At 58.2% G+C, this 23534-nt stretch overlaps 1 protein-coding gene and 1 long non-coding RNA gene across 2 annotated transcripts; one reads left to right on the forward strand and one right to left on the reverse strand.

Moving 5' to 3' along the window:
- Positions 1–2286: 2286 nt before the first annotated feature.
- LOC144929730 (uncharacterized) lies at positions 2287–7413 on the reverse strand. Its single transcript, XM_078850180.1, has 4 exons — positions 7315–7413; positions 6072–6431; positions 4587–5126; positions 2287–4170 (listed from the first exon to the last, which is right to left on the reverse strand). The coding sequence occupies exons 1-4, from the start codon at positions 7319–7321 to the stop codon at positions 3344–3346; spliced, it is 1734 nt and encodes a 577-aa protein (XP_078706306.1). The 5' UTR covers positions 7322–7413; the 3' UTR covers positions 2287–3343.
- Positions 7414–18437: 11024 nt separating this feature from the next.
- LOC144929747 (uncharacterized) lies at positions 18438–21705 on the forward strand. Its single transcript, XR_013634947.1, has 4 exons — positions 18438–18496; positions 19196–19292; positions 20086–20215; positions 20313–21705. It is a non-coding gene; the product is annotated as an uncharacterized LOC144929747 (long non-coding RNA).
- Positions 21706–23534: the final 1829 nt, after the last annotated feature.

Consider the following 23534-nt stretch of genomic DNA (forward strand, 5'->3'; position numbering starts at 1 on the left):
TTCCAGATGGGGAAACTGAGGCACGGGAGAGGGCATGGGGAAGCAACTTGCCCAGGGTCCCCCAGCAGGACAAAGTCAGGAACACACACACACACACACACACACACACACAGTGCTCTAACCACTAGGCCATACTACTGCCTGTGGAACTACTGCACACTAGGAACAAGCTGGTCCAAAGTCAGAAATGCCATTTTATTTTTTGGGGGAGTGTGTGTGTGGGGGGCATTGTCCTGTTTCAAACGAAAAGGAGAAAATCCTAAATTCCTGGTGGCTCCCTGGAGCTGACCCAGCACAGCCCAGATTTCCAGCAGGCGGTGGCGAGTTGCCCTGCCCAGCCTCACAGCCCCCCTGAAGTCATTCCTGGTGGAAGCAGAGCCAATCTTTTCGCCAAACCAGCCCATCTTGATTTAAAAATGGCCAGCCACAGAGAATCCACCCCAGCTCCTGCTAAAGTGATCCACCAGTTCATTCCCCTCCCTGCTAAAAATGATCGTGACGGGGGTGGAGAAAGGGACCAGGGGAATGTTATTTACCCCTTCACATCACACACCACCCAGGGGCCAGCCCATGAAATGATCAGGGAAGGAATTCTTCATCCAACTCACAGACAGTCTCGGGGTGCTGGAACAGGGGGGCCCGAGGGCCATAGTCCTCCCATTTTTTAAGGGTCAGTGACAGGGGGAGGGGGCAGAGAGGAGCGAATGGGGAGGGTGGAGTCTTGGGGGGAAGAGGTGGCACAGGGGCAGGGCCTCAGGAAAAGGTGCAGGGCCTTGGGGAGAAGGGGTGGTGTGGTGTGGTGGTGGGGCCACAGCTCTGGCACCTGAGGCCCCTCCCTCTTTTAGAGCACCCCCCCCCGCTCCTAGTTAACCTGTGGAACTCACTGCCAGAGGATGATGTGAAGGCCAATAGGATAACTGGGTTCAAAACAAGAATCTGAGCAGGTCATGGAGGATTTATCTGGCTTCAGCCCCCACCTTGTTGGGCCTTTGTCTGCCAAATCAAAGAGGCCTCTCTTGTGAAATGGCCGGGCCCTGTGTAGGCACTTACAGCCCTGGCTCAAGTCACCCGCTCGCCTTCTCTTTGTGAAGCCGGGCAGCTGGAGTCTCTCCCCAGTTGGCAGATTTTTAATTTTCCCTCCATTTCACTCCCCACCCCCCCGCTCAGTTCACCTTCAGCCGGCCCCTTCCAAAGGAGCCAGAGCCCATCGGGAGTCCGGCAGGCGCTGAAAGCTGGGACAGACGGTTACGCCTTCCTAATGGGCAGATTTCACCCCCCTCCTGCTTCCACAGCTACACCCAGCCCAGCTACGATGCTGCCTCAGAGGATCCCGCAGTGCCACTGTGCGTGGGTTTTCCCCCTTGCATTAAAGATGGAGAACAGCATTCAGGCCGTATACACAGACTGTCCAGGCCCCTGGGTGTTAATTAAAGAGCAGCTGGACAGAGTCATCGGTACGTCCAAAAATCTGAACGTCCCGTGGACTGGACCCTCCCCCTTTCAAACAGATTAATACGAAACCTTCCCCTTCTGAACTTCACTCCAATTTCTGATTAGATCTGGGACAATGATCAGGGGAGAGTTATTTTTCTGATCTACCAAGGAACTAAGCAGAAAATTTGAGTTTAGGCCAAGTCACTTTCCAGGGCAGGGGGTTTTGACCTTTTTTTATTTGCCGCTCCCTAAAAAAAGGTAAAATGGAGAAGCAGACCCCTTGGGAAATCTTAGGCACAGTCTAGGACCCACCAGGGGTCTGCAGATCAGAGGTTGCAAACCACTTGTCTCAATCCCCTAAACCCAGGGCTGCTGCTCTAGAATTTTTAAGAGCAGGGGTTTTCCATCATGTCACGCATTCCCTGCCCCACTCCGTGATGAGAAAAAAAATTGATGCACCAGCAAACAAAAACAAACCCAGGCTGTGAGACTTGCAGCCGCTAGCTCTGTAGACATCACCTTAGAGCAGTGCTGCGAGTGAGCTTGATGGAGCACGATCCCACTTCTGAAACCATTTCACGCTCAACTGTCTCTGCGCCAGCCGGCATCTCCCTTGGTTGGAGAAGTTGCTCGAGGGAACTCGGCACCGAGCCAGCCTGGTCATCTCCCTGCAGCACATGCAGTCCCCATGGGTTATGTGAAGGAGCCTGCAGTGATGACTTAGCCTTGCTGGGTTCTAGGTTCTGCAAGCCAAGAGCCACTCTGCTCTAGCACCTTTAAGAGGGATTTCCCCACCCTATCATGGATTTCCCCCTCTGTGATGAGAAAAATGCCGCAGAAAGGAGCGGATCATTCAGGAAGCAAATTTTATTTGGAGAACAACTGGAGATTCATCAAATAAAATATGAGAAGATTCCCCTGGAGGGGTGGGAATATTTAAATAATTGTTTACTTTGCTCAGGGCCATGATATGGCTCTGGAGCAGCCATAGACCCTCTCCTGCCAGCCCCCCATAACACTGGGTATGTGGATCCTCCCACCAAAACAGATTGGGGGCTAGATCCCCAGAGAATGGAGGGGGTTCTAGAGTCCTCAACCCACAACAAAATGGAGCATGTTCCAGATTCTCCACCAGAATCAGTGCTACATTCCTCAGGACCCCACATAATCGAGGGGGTTATAGATTCAGCAAACTGGAACAGGTTCTAGATCCCACCATGTCCTGACAAAACAGACTGCGTTCCAGATGCCCCGCACCAGAATCTAGCTGGTTCTAGATTTCCCTCCCTCTCCCACCAAGTGGAGCATGTTCTAGACCCCCTTTCCCAAACCAAGTGAGTTCTACATTCAACAGATTTCCCCTGACTGGTGAAGCTTCCACTACGCTAGGTTGGGTTCTAGACCTGCCCCAGCCCCTACTAGAAGAGGGTGGGTTCTGGATCCACCCCAGATGGCTGAATCCCAGACAGACCCCAGCTTTAAGGGTGATTCCACCTCCCACTCAGACCTGACGGGCTGCCTCACTGGGACACAGCTGCCTTCCACCTCTAGGGGGCACTGGGGCCAATCCAGGCCCAGGCTGGGGCATTGCAAGAATAGGGGGCCATCCACCTACATTTAAACCAGCCTGCTGCCCATCATGAAGACTCCACCCAACCCCACATCAACCCCTGCCCTCTTCTCCCCTTCCCTGCCCACTCCAGATCCGCTCTCAGCTGGTGATGCAGGAGCCAGGGCAGAACCCGGCTCCCTCTCCCCTAGTAGGAGAGAAGCGTTTCTAACTCATGCGGGCGCTTGTCCTACAATCCCCCTCCTACCCAGCTGACCAAGCCCATTGTGTTGTCCCCCCCATGTCAATTTAGTGCCCCCCCCATTGCCACACAAATGCTGTCAACTTACAACATCCACCTCACAGAAGGACACAGAGGTTAGGTTTGCCCTTGAGTGGCTTCCTCTTACTCCCCATAGATGGGGGGCGGAGCGGGGAGATATGGGGCAGACGGGACTCTGGCTTGATGGCCGCCCATGGTGCCCCCCTGTCCTCCTGATGTTTGTAGGGGGATGCCAAGCTGGGCTCACCCAGAGGCAGGGGCCTGAAGGGTGGTCTTTCCCTGGCAGAATCCGCGGTGCCAGGGACGTCTTGGATGGGGGACCAGGCTGGCTCAGGGGAGACCACAGCCATCAGAGGATGGCCGCCAGACATGGGTCCTGGCAAAGTTGGGGAACAGGACAGCTCTGGGCTGGGACAGCTTGCAGAGCTGGGGGCAGAGTTAAGGCCGTAGAGGACGGCATCCGTGGCAGCCACATCGTCCAGGCTCAGCGCTGGGGTGGGACCCCAGGGGGAACCTGCGGGGGAGAGGGCTACCGAAGATGCCAGAGCCAATGGCAGGGGGAGCTCGGCCCCCAGTTCAGATGGCACAGAACCAGCAGCTGGTGTAGCAATGGCGACGCCCTCCATGACATCAGTCTCCTCAGTGATGGGCCCCATGGCTCCATGCTCCCATCCCATCCCCAGTGACCAGGGGGCTGCTGAGGCAGTGGGGGATACAGGGATCTCAACTGGGGCCCCCAGTGCCACTCTGTGCCCTGGGGGAGGGCTGCAAGGAACAGGGGGCTGCTCTGGGCCTGCAGGAACCAAGGTGGCCTCTGGGGAGCTGGCAGAGATGGAAGGCGATGGACAGACCACATCGGGGCTGGCAAGAGCGGCGACGGCCTCTGGCAGAGATGGGGTGAGACCTAGACACGAGAGAAGGGAATTCACTCAGTGACTGGGAAGTTTAGAGAGGGAGAGCATGCCCCCTACTGAGCCCCCGACCCACTGCTGAGCCCCCCGCTCCACTCCCTGCAGCACGGCACCCTCTGCTGAACCCTTCACCCCGCCACACAGCTGAGGTGCCCTACCCCACTCCCTGCCACACGGCACCCCCGCTGAGCCCCCCGCCCCACTCCTTTCAGCCTAGCGCCCCCTGCTGAGCCCCCCGCAGCCCAGGCCCCCTGGCCCTGCTTAGCTCCTTCCCGCTCAAGCCCAGCCTGACCCACAGGCTAGGACTCCTCCCCGGACTCATAGCTCAAGCTGCAGAGGCCCTTGCTCCCCAGGTTCGATCCCTGGGATGGTCCTTCTCCCCCCACCCTGCCCGACTCCCAGCACGTACCAGTCTCCTCGCTGGGGAGCTCCTGGGGGCAGACCGGGAAGAGCATCGTCTGCACCCCCCAGCCCTCCACCCTGACAACCCCCGGCATGGCCGCCAGCTGCTCCTTCACCGAGGCCGTGCTGTCCAGGGGGAAGGGGTGGCTGTAGGCGGCACCGTAGGCCTGGCGGAAGCGGAAGAGGGAGATGCCCCCGGGGTGGCCCCGCAGGACCCATGCCACATTCTGCTCCAGCTCAGCCCGCTCGGCCATGAGAGGGTCCAGCTGGGGGCTGGCTGGGCGGGTGGGGCGGGGCAGCCGGCTGGGGGCCTGCGCGGGGCTATTCAGGGCTGCCCCCTGGTACGCTGCCAGACCCCGTGACTGGTTGGTGAAGATTAGCAGGGGCGGCTGCCGGGGGGCGGCCACAGGAAGGCGGGAGCTGGGGAAGTGGCTCAGCGAGACAGCTCGGGGCAGCCAGGTGCTGGCTTGGTGGCCGGGGGCAGATCCGGCTGGCGGATGGTCCGGGGGTGCAGCCAGGTGGTGGCAGGAGTTCCAAGGCCTGGGAGCTGGAGGGAGAGGAGAGAGATGCCCGGTGAGATGCTGCCACCCCCGTTAGGATGCATGAGCCCCTCTAGGGGGCGCCAGTCGCACTGAGCCGGACCCCTTTGCAATGCACCCGCTTCGCATGGGAGCTGTTGTAAGCCAGGGCAGATTTTGCACCGAGCCGAGGCTCCCTCTAGGGGCGCTTGGGCCCCATAGCACAGGCCTGGGTCTTTCAGCTTCATCACTCGAGACTTGCGCAAAGAATTGGGGGCAGGGGTGGGAGAGGGGTCCAAGTTCACTCCCAACTTGGGTGGGGGCAGTGTTCAATTTCCCACCAGCCTCGATTCCCCAGGCACAGTGTCGCTCCCTGGGACCTGGCGCCCGCATTCAAGGCAGAGATTCCCAGTGAGGGGGGTTTCCTGCGTCCCCTTTGCAGCCAGCTCTGTACCAGGCCTGTTTAAATGATGCCCGTCGGTGATTCAGGGTACCCCCAGGCGCCCCATCATTGATTTCACCTGCCCCAAAGCAGAGGCAGGACCAGACGGTTTGCCTTATTACAGCAAGTTGACACGCTCCACCCCAGAGACAGCGGCATTCTCAGGGCTGAACTGTGCCCTCCAGCCAGAGGGCATCAAAGCCAGAGCTGCAGTTAAGCTTTGCAATCTGCAGGCAAAAGTTATTCCGCCATTTTTGAGGGGGAGAGGGAGAGAATTTGCCCAAGGTAGATGGCAGAACTGGGACCAGAGCCTTGTTCTCATCACTAGACCCCCACTCCCCTCCCTGAGCCAGGGAGAGGACCCAGGAGTCCTGACACAGATCTACCCTGAAAATCACTGATGCACCTAGTAGTGTAGACAGCACCTGTAATGCTACCCCAACAAAGGGAAGGGCAAGGTGACACACAGCCACCACATGCAGTTCCCACTCCCCCCAGTAGGGGGCAGCCCGCCCACAACCCATGACCACACCTGCTTTAGGAGCCCCTGGGTGCTGCCGTTCGGGTGGCGCCTCCTTGTGGATCCGGGGGTGATGGCAGCGTCTCTTGGGGGGCTTGGTCTCCGGCAGCAGGTCGCAGGCTGCGTGCCGGCACCTGACCCACGGTTCCTTGCCCTCCTCGTCCAGGACCACCAGCTCCTTCAGGTCACCCAGCAGCTGGGGCAGCGAGCGGTAGCCGTGCCGGGGCAGATCCAGGCGCCGGCCATGGTGCTGGTGGAAGAGCCTCCCCAAATCCCGCAGGGGGATGCCCCCCGGGTGGCTCAACAGCAGCTCCAGCACAGCCCCATTGAGGGTCAGCTGCGAGCCGGGATCCAGCCGCCCCCCAGCAACAGCTGGAAGGAGAAACAGCTGTTGGGGGGCTCAAAGGGCACCAGATGGGAGGACTTTACCCTTCACTGGCCACCCGGGGGACTCTCTCATAGCAGAGGGTTGGGCCTGGGCACAGCCGGGATACCGGGGAGATGGGCCCCTGCTCCGAGTGGGAGAGAAATTCCCTGCCCACGGTGGGACTGCAGGTCAGGACTAAAAGAAAAGGACGACTTGTGCCACCTTAGAGACTAACCAATTTAGTCTCTAAGGTGCCACAAGTCCTCCTTTTCTTTTTGCAAATACAGACGAACACGGCTGCTACTCTGACACGGGTCAGGACTAAGGCTCTCGTCAGCAGTGGGCAACTCAGGGCAGGGGCAGCCCCCTTCCCCAGAGACACTAGGCCCCACTCCCCTCCCAGAGCAGGGGAACGGGACCCAGGCATCCTAGCTCCCAGGCCCCCTGCTCTAACCACTAGCCCTAACTCCCTTCCCAGAGCCGGGGAGAGAACCCAGGAGTCCCAGCCCCCTCCCCCCCACTCTAACCACTAGCCCCCACTCCCCTCCCAGAGCCGGGGAGAGAACCCAGGAGTCCCAGCCCCCTCCCCCCCACTCTAACCACTAGCCCTAACTCCCCTCCCAGAGCCAGGGAGAGAACCCAGGAGTCCCAGCCCCCTCCCCCCCACTCTAACCACTAGCCCCCACTCCCCTCCCAGAGCCGGGGAGAGAACCCAGGAGTCCCAGCCCCCTCCCCCCCACTCTAACCACTAGCCCCCACTCCCCTCCCAGAGCCGGGGAGAGAACCCAGGAGTCCCAGCCCCCTCCCCCCCACTCTAACCACTGGCCCCCACTCCCCTCCCAGAGCCGGGGAGAGAACCCAGGAGTCCTGGCTCCCTCCCGGTCTTACCTGCCATAGCCTCCGGCTGGAAGCCCTCCGGGAGGGGAGGGGACAGGGCGCAGCTGAGCTCGCCCGTGGGGACCTTTGTAGCCAAGGTTCCTCGCCCCGCCCCCTCCCGGCTGAGGCTGGGCTCCTGTTAACCCTTTGGATGCTGTCACAAAACTGCGCAGTAGAGGCGGGGAGCCAGGACTCCTGGGCTCTCTCCCCGGCTCTGGGAGGGGAGTGGGGGCTAGTGGTTAGGGCAGAGGGGGCTGGGAGTCAGGACTCCGTCCCCGGGTCTGGGAGGGGAGAGGGGTCCAGTGGTTTTGGAGGTGGTGGTGGTGGGGCTGGGAGCCAGGACTCCTGGGTTCTATTCTCCGCCAGTGTTTTGGGCAAGTCATGTTACCTCTCTGCTAGCCCGCCTAGATGTAGGGCCCCCCAGTGAGCTCCCCACCCTGGTCCCTACTGCACGGCGCCTCAACAGTCTATTATCCCTTAGGGAGCGGGGGGCAGGACCATCCCCTCCAGTTTATTCCCCATCCTCGGGTAACCCAAGGTACCCCCTCAGCACCTAGATTGGTCCATCCGTACCACAGTCTTTACTGGGGCAAGAGTAGACAAAGGTAGGAAAGGAGCCCAAGCGGCCGGGCATGGTGTTGCCCCAGGGCAGCCAGAGCCTCCCTGCTCCTCATCCAGCCTTTTCTTTCCTGTCCAGTTCAGGCACGGTGCGCCCCCCCCATACGCCCTCCCTGCCCCCAATAGATCCCTGTCCAGCTCCCTGCCACCCCCACCCCAGGCACTCCTTGTGCCCAGATTGCTGGGTCACACCCACCCACGCTGCCCTTCCCTGATCCCAGCCAGGATTGGCAAGTGCCCGGGTCCAAAGGTGCCCTGGGAGGCTGGGAACTAGCTGCTGAGAGGAAAAGCGGGGAGCAATGCCCAGCCTTCAAAATAGAACCCAGGAGTCCTGGCTCCCAGCCTCCCTACTCTAACCACTAAACTCCACTCCGCTCCCTGAGCCAGGGATAGAACCCAGGAGTCCTGGATCCCAGCCCACCTGTTCTAACCCATTAGGCCCCAATACTCCACTGCTGCACTAGGGGGTGCTATGCTGCAGGGGAAGGGGCTCAGTGGAGGGGCAGGTTTCAGAGGAACAGCCGTGTTAGTCTGTATTCGCAAAAAGAAAAGGAGTACTTGTGGCACCTTAGAGACTAACCAATTTATTTGAGCATGAGCTTTCGTGAGCTACAGCTCACTTCATCAGCTGTAGCTCACGAAAGCTCATGCTCAAATAAATTGGTTAGTCTCTATAGTGGAGGGGCAGTCTCCCCTGGCCGTCACTGCTGGCCCTGATACCCCAGTGCACTGCTTGGGGGCGCTGTGCTGCAGGGAGTGGGGGCTCTCCCCTGGCCATCAGTGCCGGCCCCAGTGCTAAGTAAAGTCCTGCAGAGAGAAATCCTACAAAACCCTGTGCAACAATTACAGCCGTGGCCATCTTCACATCCTCCCCGGTGTTCTCGGCTCCGATAGGCCTCTCAGTAGACAAGCGTCGCTAGCGGGATGGTTCCTCCTGGGGTTTCCCTTGGGTCTTCCCTCTTTGATATTGTAGCCCTGACTACACCTGACACATAAGAACGGCCACACTGGGTCAGACCAAAGGGCCATCTAGCCCAGTATCCTGTCTGCGACAGTGGCCAGTGCCAGGTGCCCCATTGGGAATGAACAGAACAGGGAATCAGAGAGTGATCCATCCCCTGTAGTTCTCCCAGCAAACAGAGGCTCGGGACACCATCCCTGCCCATCCTGGCTAATAGCCATTGATGGACCTATCCTCATGAACTTATCTAGTTCTTTTTCAAACCCTGCTATAATCTTGGCTTTCACAACATCCTGTGGCAAGGAGTTCCACAGGCTGAGTGTGCATTGCATGAAGAAATACTTCCTCTTGTTTGTTTTAAACCTGCTGACTATTTATTTCATTGGGTGACCCCAAGCTCTTGCATTATGAAAAGCAGTAACCAACACTTCCTGATTTACTTTCTCCACACCAGTCATGGTTTTACAGACCTCCATCATATCCCCCCTGAGCTGTCTCTTTTCCAAGCTGAAAAGTTGTAATCTCTCCTCATACAGAAGCCGTTCCAGACCCCTCATCATTTTTGTTTCCCTTTTCTGAACCTTTTCCAATTCCAGTCTAATTTTTTTGAGATGGGGCGACCACATCTGCACGCAGTATTCAAGGTGTGTGCGTACCATGGATTTTGTCATGGAGTGTGGGTCCCAGGTCACCACTCCCCCTCCCTGCTGCGTCACAGATTTATATAGAGGCAACATGATATTTTATGTCTTATTATCTCTCCCTTTCTTAATGATGCCCAACCTTCTGCTGGCTTTTTTGACTGTCGCTGCACATTGAGTGGAAGTTTTCAGAGAACTCTCCGCACTGACTCCCAGATCTCTCTCTTGCCTGGTAACAGCTAATTGAGGCCCCATCATTGTATATGTAGAGCTGGGATGATGCTTTCCAACGTGCATCACTTTTCATTAATCAACATTGAATTTCATCTGCCAGTTTGTTGCCCAGTCACCCACTTTCGGGAGATCCCTTTGTAGCTCTTGGCAGTCTGCCTGCAACTTAACTAACTTGAGTAGTTTTGTATCATCTGCAAATTTTGCCACCTCACCGTTTATGCATGAAGGTGTGTCACGGACTCACAGGCCCCTGCAAGCTCTCTCGGCTCTGTAGGATCCCCGGGAGGAACTCCCCTCCGTCTGACAGCCCTTCTCAGGGTTCACTCTCTGTTGGGGGCTAAGCCCTGGGTTCCACCATCTCCTGGAACTGCACCTCTCAGAGCCTCCAGCCCGCCTGGCTCCCTTTGTGAGCCCCCTTGGGGGGTCCCCTTGCTCTGGCTACCTGGGGCCACCCCCACCAGATGGAGCGATGCCCCCCGATCTCCAGTCTGCAGGGACTCTCAGCCAGCGTAAAACAGGAGGGTTTATTGTATGGCCGAACCCAGCCTCGGCAGTACTCAGGGGCCTCGGGGCTGGCCAGTCTCAGCACCTTCCAGCTGGTCTGTCCCAGTCCAGGTGTGTCTGTCCCAGTCCAGGTGCAGCCAGACCCCTCTTTGTCCCCAGTCCAGAAGCAACTTCCTTCCAGCTGATCCCCCTATATCACCTTCCCCACAGCCCCTCCTCCGCCCTGCGTCTTCCTTCCGCACAAACAGATCACCGGGGCCCTCTCTCTTCCGTCCTTTGTCCTCCCACTGGCCAGAACTGCCCGGCTCCCAACACAGGCTGGGCCTCTGGGTCACCAGTTGCTGAGATCTATCATGTCCAGGCCGTTGTCTGGGGTCCAGGCTGCTAGGTGAGATCACACCTGGCCCTCTGTACCGGCAAACCCTCACTCCCACCACCTCGTGACACACACGGCAGCGCACAGGGGAAACTGAGGCACGCACAGTACTCATGCACAACACGAAGAAAATGCCCCGCTTCGTCACAAGGCGTCAACCCGCTTTTCCTTAGCTGCACTTCCACACCCCATGATTATTGGTCTGTCCTGTTTTTCATAGGTTGTTTGTAGTTCCTTTTCGTCTCACGTGCAGCTACGCATGGCAGGTACCCTGCGGTCAGGACAGACATTTAAAGATGTTACAATCGGGCGGCAGTTGGTTTTGGACAATATCGTGTGTCTATTGCAATCCATTTTCCCATAACCTCACCTGTTGGCACAGCTTATGCCGTAACCTTTGGTCTTAGCGGTTATTGCTAGGTCACGCAATCATCTTAAGCCTCTGGCCTAGTCTGGCGAAGCTAAAATCGTACAGATCTCAGCCTGTAGGCCTTGCTATTAACCGTGCTTTACTAATACCTAATACACACTCCTCACGCCTTCTTATCTATCCTATACTGCGCTAATCCTGCAACTCCAGTCTAAGGAGCATCCGTTGATTGTATAGGAAATAACAAATCCATTGGCCGTACCATCACATAATACACTGAGAAACGGAGGATATGAAGGCTCCACACATAATCGGGGTGTAGTGAGCAGAGCGGCCTCCCTCTGGACTTGAGAGCAAGGGACCACTATATTTCCCCTGGTGGGAGGAGCCAAATGGGCCCCGCCCCCTTCCCAGAAGTACCGGGGCGGGGCAGGAAGTATAAAGGGAGGGCCCTGCAGGGGAAGGAGGCAGATGTCTCCAGCCTGCTGCTGAATGCAGAGCTGACTCTGTGCTGTGCCCTTCCCCCGGGGAAAATGAACCCTGGAGATGTGGTGCCAGGATTGTCGTCTGCAGTGTACCCCACGGAGACAAAGGACCCCTGGACTGCGGAACCCGCCCCCCACCCACCCAAGCTGTGGTAGGAAGTAGCCCAAGGACACCAGACTTTTGCCTGGTTTTGTTGCTGGAGCACAGGCTGGTGTGATTGGGTAGGATCCCCACTGACCCAGTTGTGGCACTTCATATTCTTAAGTGAGATATGCTTTTGATATGAATATGGCATTACTAAGTTGTATTTTATGCAAGATGGGTCATGTAAGATATCATTGGAAAGATTATGATTTACTGAATGTGATTATCCTGTTTGTATGCATGGGTCATTTCTGTATCAGTCAATATTCCTAACTTTAATGTACCAATTACAAAAATGTTTGCACCTGAGGAACGCCCACACACAAAATGCCATGAGTCTGGCTGGTTGGCCAATGATCCGTTTGGGGGAACAATAGGATTTTGAAGATGCTAATCTCCCACCTTCCTCAGATGTTTCCTGGGATGCTGCAAACAACCTTTGACTTATGGCTGCTTTGACAAGGCAGGGTCATGTGATAATATCACCTGGTACTGGACTCCATCTTGGACTGATAGTAGTTTTCCACTTGTAGGAGGTGGGGATCAAACTGGGAAACAAAGGATTCCCCCCTTATGTAAATCCTATTTAAGGCTGGGGAGTGAGATAATCAGGGTTGGTTCTTCACTGAATCCCTGCCCAAGCTGACTGCTGAAAACACCTAAAACTGATCTGGGGAGGAAAGGACTGAACCCAGGCTAGAAGGTGTTTGGCCTGTGAAAGAAATACCTGGAGCTTGAAGTTGCAAGCAAGAGGAATTTGTCTTCAAGAAACTCTGCAACCTGCTGAAAACAACATTGAGGGTGAGAAATTACTGCTTGTAGCCAGTTTCTACTGTGTATTAAACTATAGTTTGCATGTTTGTTTTATTTGCTCAGTAATCTGCCTTTGATCTGTTTGCTATCCCTTAAAATCACTTAAAATCTATCCTTTGTAGTTAATAAACTTGTTTTGTTGTCTCAAAACCCAGTTTGTGGAAGTCATTACTGGCGGGTGGGGGGACAACGCTGTGCATATCTGCCTCCACATTGAGGGAGGAGGCAAATTTCAATTAGCTTATGCAGTACAGTTCTCTGTGCAGTGCAAGACAATACAGTTTTGGGTTTGTACCCTGAGAGGGTGTGCACCTGAGCACAGGTCAATTCCTTAGCTGAAAGCTTTCCCGTGTAGGGCTGGTTTCAGTGTCTGTGTCTTTCTGCAGCTGGGTGTGTCCCTACCTGTGTGTGTGTGCTGGAGAAGGCTTGAGGGCCTGGCTCTGCAGGACAGGGTGAGGGATCCCAGGCTGGTGGAACGGGTGGGCTCTGTGGTACCCCAGTACATCAGGTGGCATCCCCAGAGTGGGGGACAACCTGTCACACCAATGTTGGAACCATTCACCGTTATTTACTCCTTGGGGAATTCTGTGCATCTGCGAATGCGCAGAATTAATCTGTCCCGCATAATCTTTATTTTTCCTGCAAAAAATATATTCTGGCTGAGAAGTGCTGCAGTTCCGCCTTTTGCCCCCCGCAGAGGCTGCTGTGGGGCCAGAACAGCCAGCTGCGGGCGGGCGCTGCCAGCCCCTGGGGGAGTGGCTCTCGCTGGGCAGAGAAGGGGAGTCTGCCTAAGGCCGCTGGTGCGGAAGGAGACTTTGCATGGGGGAACACGCACGCCGTGACCTGGCCGCAGGGCCGAGTCACGAAGAGGCAGCAGAAGCTGCTGGAGAGCGAGAGAGGCGGAGGGATGGCAGGCAGCCGCGGGAAGGGGCGTCGAGCCGTTCCCCAGAACGATCAGCAGGAGGCGCCAGCCGCGTGGCGCGTGGAGCACCCCGTCACTGAACTGTTCCAAAGCCGACAGAGGTGCTGCACGTAGGGAAGAAAAACCAAGCGCAGCAGGGCAGGGTGGGGGCGAACGGGCCTGGCAGCAGCATGGCGGAAATGTATCGGGGAGTTGGGGTGGATCACGCCCTCAGCATGAGGCAGCCATGCGATGCCGTTGCAAAACCAAAAGCAAATGCAGCCTAAAGCTGCCTTTGCAAGAGAGGGGCAGAGTGTGAGTTCCGGGCGGTGAGAGTCCCGCTCTGCTCGGCGCTGGGCAGGCCGGGAGTGCTGCGTCCAGCTCCGGTCACCGCTGTGCGGAAAGGATGTGGAGAAACTGGAAAAAGGATCCAGAGGCGAGCGACAACGATGATCAAAGGGCGGGAATGCAGCCACGTGAGCAAAGGCTGGAGGAACCGGGCATGTTTAGTTTGGAAAAGAGGAGATTAAGTGGGGTTATGATCGTGGTCTTCAAATACTTGAAAGGCTGCCATAAAAAAGATTGAGAAAAGTTGTTCCCTTGTGGGGGGGCTGTGCCTGTGGGCGAGAGCTGCGTGGAGCTGCTTGTTTGCTTCCGCATAGGAGCCGGACCTGCAGCTGGCCGCTTCCGGGGGGGCTGCGTGGTCTGCGGTGCCAGGAGAGGTAGGAAGCCTGCCTCAGCGCCCCTGCTGCACCACTGACCGGGAGCCACACGAGGTAAGCCAGACCTGCTTCCTGCACCCTAAACCCCTCATCCCCAGCCCCACTCCAGAGCCTGCACTCCCAGCCCAGAGCCCTGACCCCCTCCCACACACCAACCCCTTGCTCCGGCCCAGAGCCCCCTCCCACACCCTGGACCCCTCATTCCCTGCTCACCCCACAGCCCTTGTCCGCGGGGAAGGGGACCCCTTTGGAGCAGAAGCTTCACCCCAGCATTGCAGCTGCTGCTTCCAGACCCAGGCTCCCTGCTCAAGTACGGCCTGGTCTAACCACTCGGGCTGGGGGGATTTCCAGCCCTGCCCACCAGGTCAGATGCCATTACCCACGCCCAGGGGGCATGGGGAACACAGGGGGCTCAGCACCCACTGGACCCCATTCTCCTTTCAGGGCCAAGGATAGAACCCAGGAGTCCTGACTTCCACCCCCTTCCTGCTCTAACCAGTAGACCCCACTCCCCTCCCAGAGCCAGGGATAGACCCCATGAGTCTTGACTCCCAGCCCCCCGTACTGCCCCCTGGACTCCAAGAAAACTCAGCCCTAGAGAGGAGAGGCCCCCTGCCCCATTTCCCGCCCCCCTGAGCCAGCCAGGCCCTGCCCTGGGGCTGGATGGGAGCCTGCGCCCCCTAGAGGGGAAAGGGTTCGTGCCCCATTCCCACCCCTCTGAGCCAGTCAGTCCCTGCTCTGGGGCCAGCAGACCCCCACCATATCACCTTCCCCTACAGCCGCTCCTCCACCCTTTGTCTTCTGACCCAGCTAAACAGGCCACCTGGGCCTACTCTCTTCTGTCCTTTGTTCCTCACTGGCTGGAACCGGCTGGTCAGGTCCCTGGGGTCCTCCTTCCTTGGCCCTTTGTCCTCCCACTGGCCAGAACTGGCTACTCCCAGTCACTAGTCACTGGGGTTCCCCATCTCCAGGCCGTTGTCCGGGGTCCAGGCTGCTAGGCGACGTCACACCTGGTCCTCTCTCCAGTCCCGAGCCCCCCTGCTTCCCAGCTGGGCATCTGATATCACCGGCCCCAAGCCCCCGATCTGTCCATTGTCTTCTCTCCAGGTAAACAGGGTCGCCTAGGCCCCCTCTTCTGTCCTCTGGCCCCTCTGGCTGGAACCGGCCAGTCCGGTCACCGGGGTCCTCTCTTCACAGCCCATTGTCCTCCCACTGGCCGGACCGGCTGTGACTCCTGAGCTGGGCCTCCCGGTCACCAGTCGCTGGGGTCTCCGATTGCCAGGCCATTGGCCGGGATCCCAAGTTCCCTCGCGGGTCCCCTGTACCAACCAACTCCCTCTCCCATCACCTTGTGAAACCAATAACACCCAGGGAAACTGAGTCCCACCCCCTCTGCATGCAGCCATTGAAAAAACCAAGAAAACCCCCCACTTTGTCAGATCTCTTCCCCCTTCAAGTCTGAACTGAGCGGGGTCACTTAGCCAGTCACCTGGGGAAGTTCAGGGCCCCCGCCCCATGATAAAGCATTAGCTTAGATGTGCTGTGCTGAGGGAGGCCAGGCCTGAGGCCTGGAGAGTTTCCTGTGCTGGATTCAGATGCTCAATAAACCCTCCTGTTTTACGCTGGCTGAGAGTCGCTCCGGGCTAGAGAACAGGGGGGCATTATTCCCTCTGGGAGTGGGGACCCCGGGGGTCCAGAGCGAGGGGACTCCCTGCTGAGGCCCAGGGCAGAGACAGGCGTGCTAAGGCTCAGAGAGGTGCGGTTCCAGGAGGCGGAGGGGCCTAACCCCCGAGAGAGAGTGGACCCCTGAGAAGGCACTGAAGGGGGTTCCCCCCAGGGAGTGTATGGGGCCAAGAGTGGGCACATCCTGTGAGTCCGTGACACACCCCAATTTTGGTCACGGATTTCTTCTCCCCCATTTCTCCCATGTCCCAGGCGGGCCCCAGCCCGGCCCGTGGGTTCTGTCTGGCGGCCGCTCGGGTTGGACTAATCCCGTCTTTCTGTCTCGCCAACTTTCCCCCCAACGTTCATTCGTCCAGGTTCTCATGAAGCTGCTTGAACTTCTCACTCACCTTCGTCGGTTGAACCCACCACGAGGGGACATTGGGAGGCTCTGGTATCACAGCCTCCGCTGAGGTGGGGAGATTTGGGGGGCAGGAGAGAGGGAAGCTCTGGGGGTTTGTACAATAGAAATACAGGGCCAGGGAGGTCTAGGGAGAAAGAGGGAGAGAAAAGGGGCTTCGCTACAGAGAGAGGAGGGGGACAGAGACCTGGGGGGCAGGAAGTGCCGTTATTCCATCACCAGGACCAGATGCAGCATCCCCACACAGAGGGGGCTAGGGACTCTGTCTTAGGACGCCGGGTGGCCTGGCTCAGGGCTGGGCGATGAGCCCTGATAGGTACTACTGGGGGGATTTAGGGCCAAACGCACCCTGCCCAGTGCGGCCCTGGATGGGCGGGGAACGACCTAGATCCTAGAGGGGAGGCTGTAACCGAGGGGTGGCTGGTTTAGAGTTGATGGAGACCCCTGGCAGGAGCTGGCTGCGAAGTGGCAGATGGGTGGGGTGAGCGTGGCTGTGAAACGCTGGGTACTGGCCCTAAGGAAAGGGAGCGGGCAGAGTGGGAAATCCAGCCGGGAAAGGGTTAGTTATTGCGTGCTTGGCCCCACAGTGCCCCGGGCTCCCCACAGACACAGGCGGTGCTCTCCCTGTGATGCTGTATGGAGTTTGGGGGACGTGTGAGGATATTATGAATACCAATATTGTAAAATTGCAATGAGTTATGATATGCCTTGTAAGTTATCTGCAAAAATGTTATAATTTGCCAGGTATGATAATCTCGTTTCTGTGTTTGTATCACCTTTGTATTGTAAGCTATATTATAGTATGTCTGTAGTTCCAAACTTGTGTTGTGTATCTGGATGACACCCCCAGATAGCCTGGCATCAGCACTGCCTAGCCTGCTTGATGGCCCATCAAGGGCCATCAGCTATACAACTGACCCACTGAGAGAGAAGGCAAGGGATACACCTTATGACTCAGCAAGGCATGCAGCAGGGATTTCCCTACACCCCCTGTGAATTTCCCTAACACCTCCCCAGTTGTGAACTAGTTATGTGCAGTGTTGCCAATTTAATCACTGGTTGGAAATTTGAATTGAAATTGAAACATTAATACACACTTTGAAAGCTTATCCAGTATATGATAGAATCATAGAATATCAGGGTTGGAAGGGCGTCTGCTCTCACCGTCCTCTTCCTCGGTAAGTATCGGAGACAGCCAGGGCGTGTGTCTATGTGGGGGGTGGATCTAAGACCAGGGCATGTGCTCATGGAGGGGTGGATCTGAGATCAGGGTGTGTGCCCATGGCGGGGTGGGGTGGAAATGAGACCAGTGTGCAGGATCCAGTTGCTCTGGGATCTGGTCACTAACGAGCCATCTCCTCTCCAGGCTGCTGGGTAGCTGGGCACAGGGGGCTGTGGGGAGGCGAGTGTCAGTCTGCGGGGAGGACAGTAACATCAAGGATGGAGGAGGGGAACTGAATCCTGAACCTTACCCAAAACTCAACACAAACTCCCCCTGGGCGGTCAGACCCATCCCAGTTCTTCTCTGCCCCGTCCCACCAGGGACTAACGAGGAGCCGACCTTGGCTCCCGGGGTCTGACAAAGCAGATGGGAATCATCCACTGGTTCAGTGTCCTTCCCCCCAAGGCTGGGAAGATTGTGGGGGGTGGGGGGAATGTGGATTTATTTCAGCTCATACAAACGCTAACAGCGCCCATTCATGGGCTCTAGATCCCCTCGTGGTTACCAAAATGTTCACGGTCAGTGCAGCCGTGGGGGAGAACCCCCCCCAGATCAGCCCCCGCCCCAACACCTCCCTCCCCGGCACTCACAGCCGCCCACCCCGCGATCCCAAGGCCTGGGGAAAGGTGGGTCTCTGCGCTGATGGGACGCTCAGAGCCAGGCTCTTCCCTGAGCCCAGCAGAGGGGACAGAGTCACTGGGGGGTTCCCCAGCCGGGGGGAGAAGCAGCCACTGGACATTCAGGGCTGAGGGAGGGGGGATCCCTGCCCCCTGAGAGGCTGCAGAACAGGGGGGCCTTTCCCAGGGGGATGTTCCCCCAGCTGACCCTGCTCTGGGGACACACAGAGGAGTCAGGGCTCAGAGGATGCCCAGCTGGCTCCTGCCCCAGCGCTGAATTCACTCCCCACCAACCTGGATAATTAAACCCATAACAAATGCCTGGTCATGGGGCGAGGGGCCCAGTCGCTGAGTCACCATTTCAGCCTCTTCCCACCCGGGCCTGGGTGCTGGTTCCGTCCCTCCCCAGCCCCAGCCCACACTTGATTTCATCCCACAGAGGGAACCGACCCAGCTGGGCCCCAGCAGCCGGATCCCCCCATGATGGAGCCGGAGGGAGAAGGTGAGCCGGAGAAATGGAACAATTCATCCCCCAGGGAACAGGGCTCCCCGCTCCGACACCCACAGGGCCAGTTGGGCTGTTTGGAGGGGGATGGTCCCTGCAGACAGAGCTGATGGGCTCATTTCTTCTATATAGAGGGTGATGGACAGATCCATGGGGACAGACGGCCACGGGTCAGTGGGAATGTGGGTCCATGGAAAGTAGGGAGGTGGACAGATGGGAGCGTGTTTGGTGAGGGATAGAAGGATGGACTAAAACCTTGTCTACATGAAAACTGGACCTGAAATGACGAATCCCGTGTGGTTCCCAACCGCCCCCCCCCCCCCCCGCAGTGATCTCAGAGCAAGTCTGGACTGTCGGATTAGCCGTCCCATCCAGTTTGATACAGCCCCGTTTGGCAGATGAGCTCCCCTTTAGCTCTATAGACACAGGGACGTTCCTCCTCCCAAATAGGAACAGCCGCACCGAGACCGGCTCCACAGTGACTCCAGGTGTGAATGGCACCTCCTGGCCTGCCTCTGCTACAGGCAAACAGGAGGAAGTGAGCGTCCCGCCCAGGGAGGGAACAGGGTGGGGGGGGGTCCCCATTCTCCACCAACTAAAATCCATCCCTCCTCTCCCTGGGACTGACAGTGAAGATCGATGCTGAGTCAGCAGCTGGGGGCAGATCGCTGAGTCGCTGTTTCTTCCCCTCCCCAGGCCCTGGTGTACGCTGGTTCTATTCCCACAGAGGGAACCGCCCTGATCCAGCCTGGAGCGGCACCGGCTACCACCCGCCCGAGCAGAACAGGGCCAGGTACCAGGGCCGGGGCGGGAATCACCGTCCAGCCAGCCCTGGAAACAGCCTTGTGGTGCCCAGGGGCTGGGGTTGGTTGCAGGGAATGACGGGGGAGTGAATCTGGGTGGGTGAGGCCCAGACACCACAGGGAGGGGCTCATTGACATGGGGGAAGGAGAAACAGACCTACTGCCCCTCGCCCACTGCCAGGCCCTCAGCTCCCCAGATGCCTGCTGCCCTGCAGGTCACTGCCTGGGAGCTGTGGGGGGATCCCAGGGGAGGGACGGGGCTGTGGGGGCTGGGCCCTGCTGGGTGCACAGGGGCTGGGGCAATGAGCCCCCTCCCTGGGCCTCATGATCTCCCCCTGGTAATAGGGGTGATCATTATCCAGAATTCCCTCTGCTCTTGCTTGCCCTCCCCCACCCCCCACAGATGTTTTGCTGCCTCTGGCTGCTCCCTGGGCACCACGGGGTCGGGGGAGCAGCGGGTTACGTCCCAGCCTCCCCCAGTGCGCACTGCCTGGCTGTGATTGGCAGCAGCCGAGATACCCCAGGGATGGGCTCACTGCGCAGCAGACAGGCCGGGGCAGAGGCACCTGTGGGGGTAAACTGAGGGGGTCCTACGGGGACAGGGAGCTGGGGTGGTTCCCTGTCGTGGGGGGCCTGGGACCCTGCGTCTCTGACTGTCACAGTCCCCTGGCCAGGCCCTTGGGTGCCGGGTGGCTCAGGGGGGCAGTTCACCCACTCTCTTTGGCCCCCAGCTGCTGATCTCCCCGTCTGAGCCGCCGAGTGACTCTCCCCTTCCCCCAGCAGCAGCCCCCCGGGATGCCCAGCTTTCACCCACGCAGACATCGCCCGCCTGGCGCTGAGCGCCATGGTCCTGCTCATCGTGGGGCTGATCCTGGCTGAGGCCCACTACAGCCGCCCGAGGCTGGTGTCCTAGGTGAGGTGACCCCCACTTCTGTGCCCCTTGCTGCCCCCAGGGGCTGGGTCTAGTGCGACATGGGCCCCTCTAACCTGCCATCTCTCTGCACCCCCAGGAGCCAGGATCCAGCCGTTCAGAGAAGAAAATCTCCCCGGAGGACGAGCTGCTCCCCCTTGGGGGGCTGAAACGCCGGCACAAAACCTCCTGCTCCCAAACACCCCTGCCTCGGTGAATCCCCCCCTCAACAGCTCCTGACCTGACAGCAACACCCCAGGATTGAACCCCAAACCCCGCGATCACCAGCCCCCGCAGCACCAGTTAGAGGAACTGCCCCTGTGCTGGGCTCATTGGGCTCCCCGCAGAGCAGCCCCTGGACAGCGCCAAACGGGCCAGTCTCTGCCCAGGGCTGTCAGTGGACAGCGGGGAGGCTGCATCTTGCATGGCACTGGAATAATGGCACTTATTGCCCCCGCCCACGCTGTTCATCCCCCTCCTGTCTCTGCAGCGGGGTCCCCCAGCCTCTTTTCTCTCCCCCTTTCTCCCTAGACCTCCCCTGCCCTGTATTTCTATTGTGCAAACCCTCAGAGTTTCCTGCTCCCCTGCCCCCAAATCTCCCCACCGCAGGGGGGGCTGTGATACCGGAGCCTCTCAATGTCCCCCCCGTGGTGGGTTTAGCCGACGAAGGTGAGTGAGAAGTTCAGGCAGCCTCACGAGAACCTGGACGAATTAACTTTGTGGGGAAAGTCGGTGAGACACAAAGACGGGATTTGTCCAACCCAAGCGGCCACCAGACAGACCCCACGGGCTGGGCTGGGGCCCGCCTGGGACATGGGAGAAGTTGGGGAGCAGAAATCTGTGACCCAAAATTGGGGTGTCAGAAACGAGGCCTCATTGGTGGATAAAATATTGCGGGGACGGGCTGTGCCACCCACCTCCCTTTGGGGCCTTGAAGCAAGAGACTCGCTTCACCCTCCTGGCTGCCACCCCCCGTTTCCTGGGCCCCCCGGGCCGTCCTGACCCTGCTCCGTGGAGACGTCCTGAGCAGAGTGGCTGGAGAGAAGGACCGTGACACCATCGCTCCTCCCCTGGCTGAACCCCCAACCCAGGAGGAAATGGGGTTGGACTTTTCACAGCTCCACCATCTCCTCTGCCCCCAGGACAGTCGCTAGCGTCTCCAGGGCCAGCGGGGAGATGCCCAAACCCGGGGGATTTTCCAGCTAGAGACTCGCTCCAGCGAATGGGGCCGGGGCTGGAACAAACCCCTCGTTTCACACGGCGCCTGCCACGGCTCCCTGGTTCCTGCTCTGCTAGGTCTGTCACAGCCGGTCCCAGGGGTCAATGGGGGGTTTGCCGTGGGGCTGAGCAGGCTGTGGGCTCTGGACCCTGCCCCGGCCCGTGATTAACCCTGTTCAATGTGGGGCAGGAGCTGGGGCGTGTTGGCACCTCCAGCCCTTTATTGCGTCTCCATGAACACAACAGGGCCCAGAGTGATTTAGCTGCCAGACCTTCTGGGCCCACCAAAGGCGGGTGTTTGGGGGGAGCCAGCTGGGGGGAGCCGGGAATTTGAGGGAAGTAGGTTGGGGATGTTGGGAGGGGGGTTGGGGGGAGAGGGGTCGGGATGGGTGCAGGAGTTTGAGGATAGACAGGCCCCCCGCAAAGGTCAGAGCCGGGGGCCAGGATTGTTTGGGGGTGTGAGGGGGGAGGAGGCAGACAGTGCCCCCCAGAAGGGAGCTGCCATTTCCACCCCTCGGCAGCTTCCCCTTCTCACTACCCCCCTCCTACTCCTGCCCCCTCAGTCCTGGGTCCCTCACTTTCTTTCCCCTCAGTCTCCTGCCTCCACAACACCATACAACCCCCTCTGCCCCAGGGAGGGAGGTCGGGATGTATGAGGGGATAAGGGATGGGGATAGGGCAGAACGGGGGAGGGGACAGGGGCGTGAGAGGACACAAGGGTGGTGAAGGGACATGGGACAGGGGGCAGAATTGGGGGGATGGGGACCTAATGGGGGGGACAGGGGATGGGACTGTCACGGAGACCCCGGGCAATGCTCTGGAACTGCTCCCTACGATGACAGGCAGGACTCTGGGGAAGTCTCCTCTCTGTGAGCAGCCTGGCTCCAGGGCAAGAAACTCACATGGCTACCACCTTCCTGGGTCTGACCTCGGAGCATTCAGCATCCCCTGCCCCTCTGTGCGCTTCCCACAGCGGGTCTGCCCAGGCGGGGTCCTGCCCCCCAACTTTGCAGTCAGACGTGACTCTCAGCCCTGGTCTACACTAGGAGCTGAGGTTGAATTTAGCAGCATTAAATCGATTTAACCCTGCACCTTTTTTTCGACTGAAAGGATTCTTAAAACCGATTTCTTTACTCCACCCCGACAAGGGGATGAGCGCTGAAATTGGCCTTGCTGAGTCGAAATTGGGGTAGTGTGGAGGCAATTCGACAGTACTGGCCTCCAGGAGGTATCCCAGAGTGCTCCATTCTGACCGCTCTGGATAGCACTCTCAACTTAGATGCACTGGCCAGGTAGACAGGAAAAGACCCGCAAACTTTTGAGTCTCATTTCCTGTTTGGCCAGCGTGGCAAGCTGCAGGTGAGTGCAGAGCTCATCAGCAGAGGTGACCATGATGGAGTCCCAGAATTGCAAAAGAGCTCCAGCATGGACCGAACGGCAGGTATGGGATCTGATGGCTGTATGGGGAGAGGAATCCGTGCTATCAGAACTCCGTTCCAGTTTTCGAAATGCCAAAACATTTGTCAAAATCTCCCAGGGCATGAAGGACAGAGGCCATAACAGGGACCCGAAGCAGTGCCGCATGAAACTTAAGGAGCTGAGGCAAGCCTACCAGAAAACCAGAGAGGCAAACGGCCGCTCCAGGTCAGAGCCCCAAACGTGCTGTTTCTATGACGAGCTTCATGCCATTTTAGGGGGTTCAGCCACCACTACCCCAACCGTGTGCTTTGACTCCGTCAATGGAGAGGGAGGCAACACGGAAGCAGGTTTTGGGGACGAGGAAGATGATGATGATGAGGTTGTAGATAGCTCAGAGCAAGAAAGCAGAGAAACCGGTTTTCCCGACAGCCAGGAACTGTTTCTCACCCTGGACCTGGAGCCAGTACCCCCCGAACCCACTCAAGGCTGCCTCCCAGACCCACCAGGTGGAGAAGGGACCTCTGGTGAGTGTACCTTTTTAAATAGTGTACATGGTTTAAAAGCAAGTGTGTTTAATGATTAATTTGCCCTAGCATTCACAGCCAGTACAGCTACTGGAAAAGTCTATTAACATGTCTGGGGATGGAGCGGAAATCCTCCAGAGACATCTCCATAAAGCGCTCCT

This window comes from Lepidochelys kempii, chromosome 23 (genome assembly GCF_965140285.1).
Source record: "Lepidochelys kempii isolate rLepKem1 chromosome 23, rLepKem1.hap1, whole genome shotgun sequence".
In the NCBI taxonomy this organism is placed as follows: Eukaryota; Metazoa; Chordata; order Testudines; family Cheloniidae; genus Lepidochelys; species Lepidochelys kempii.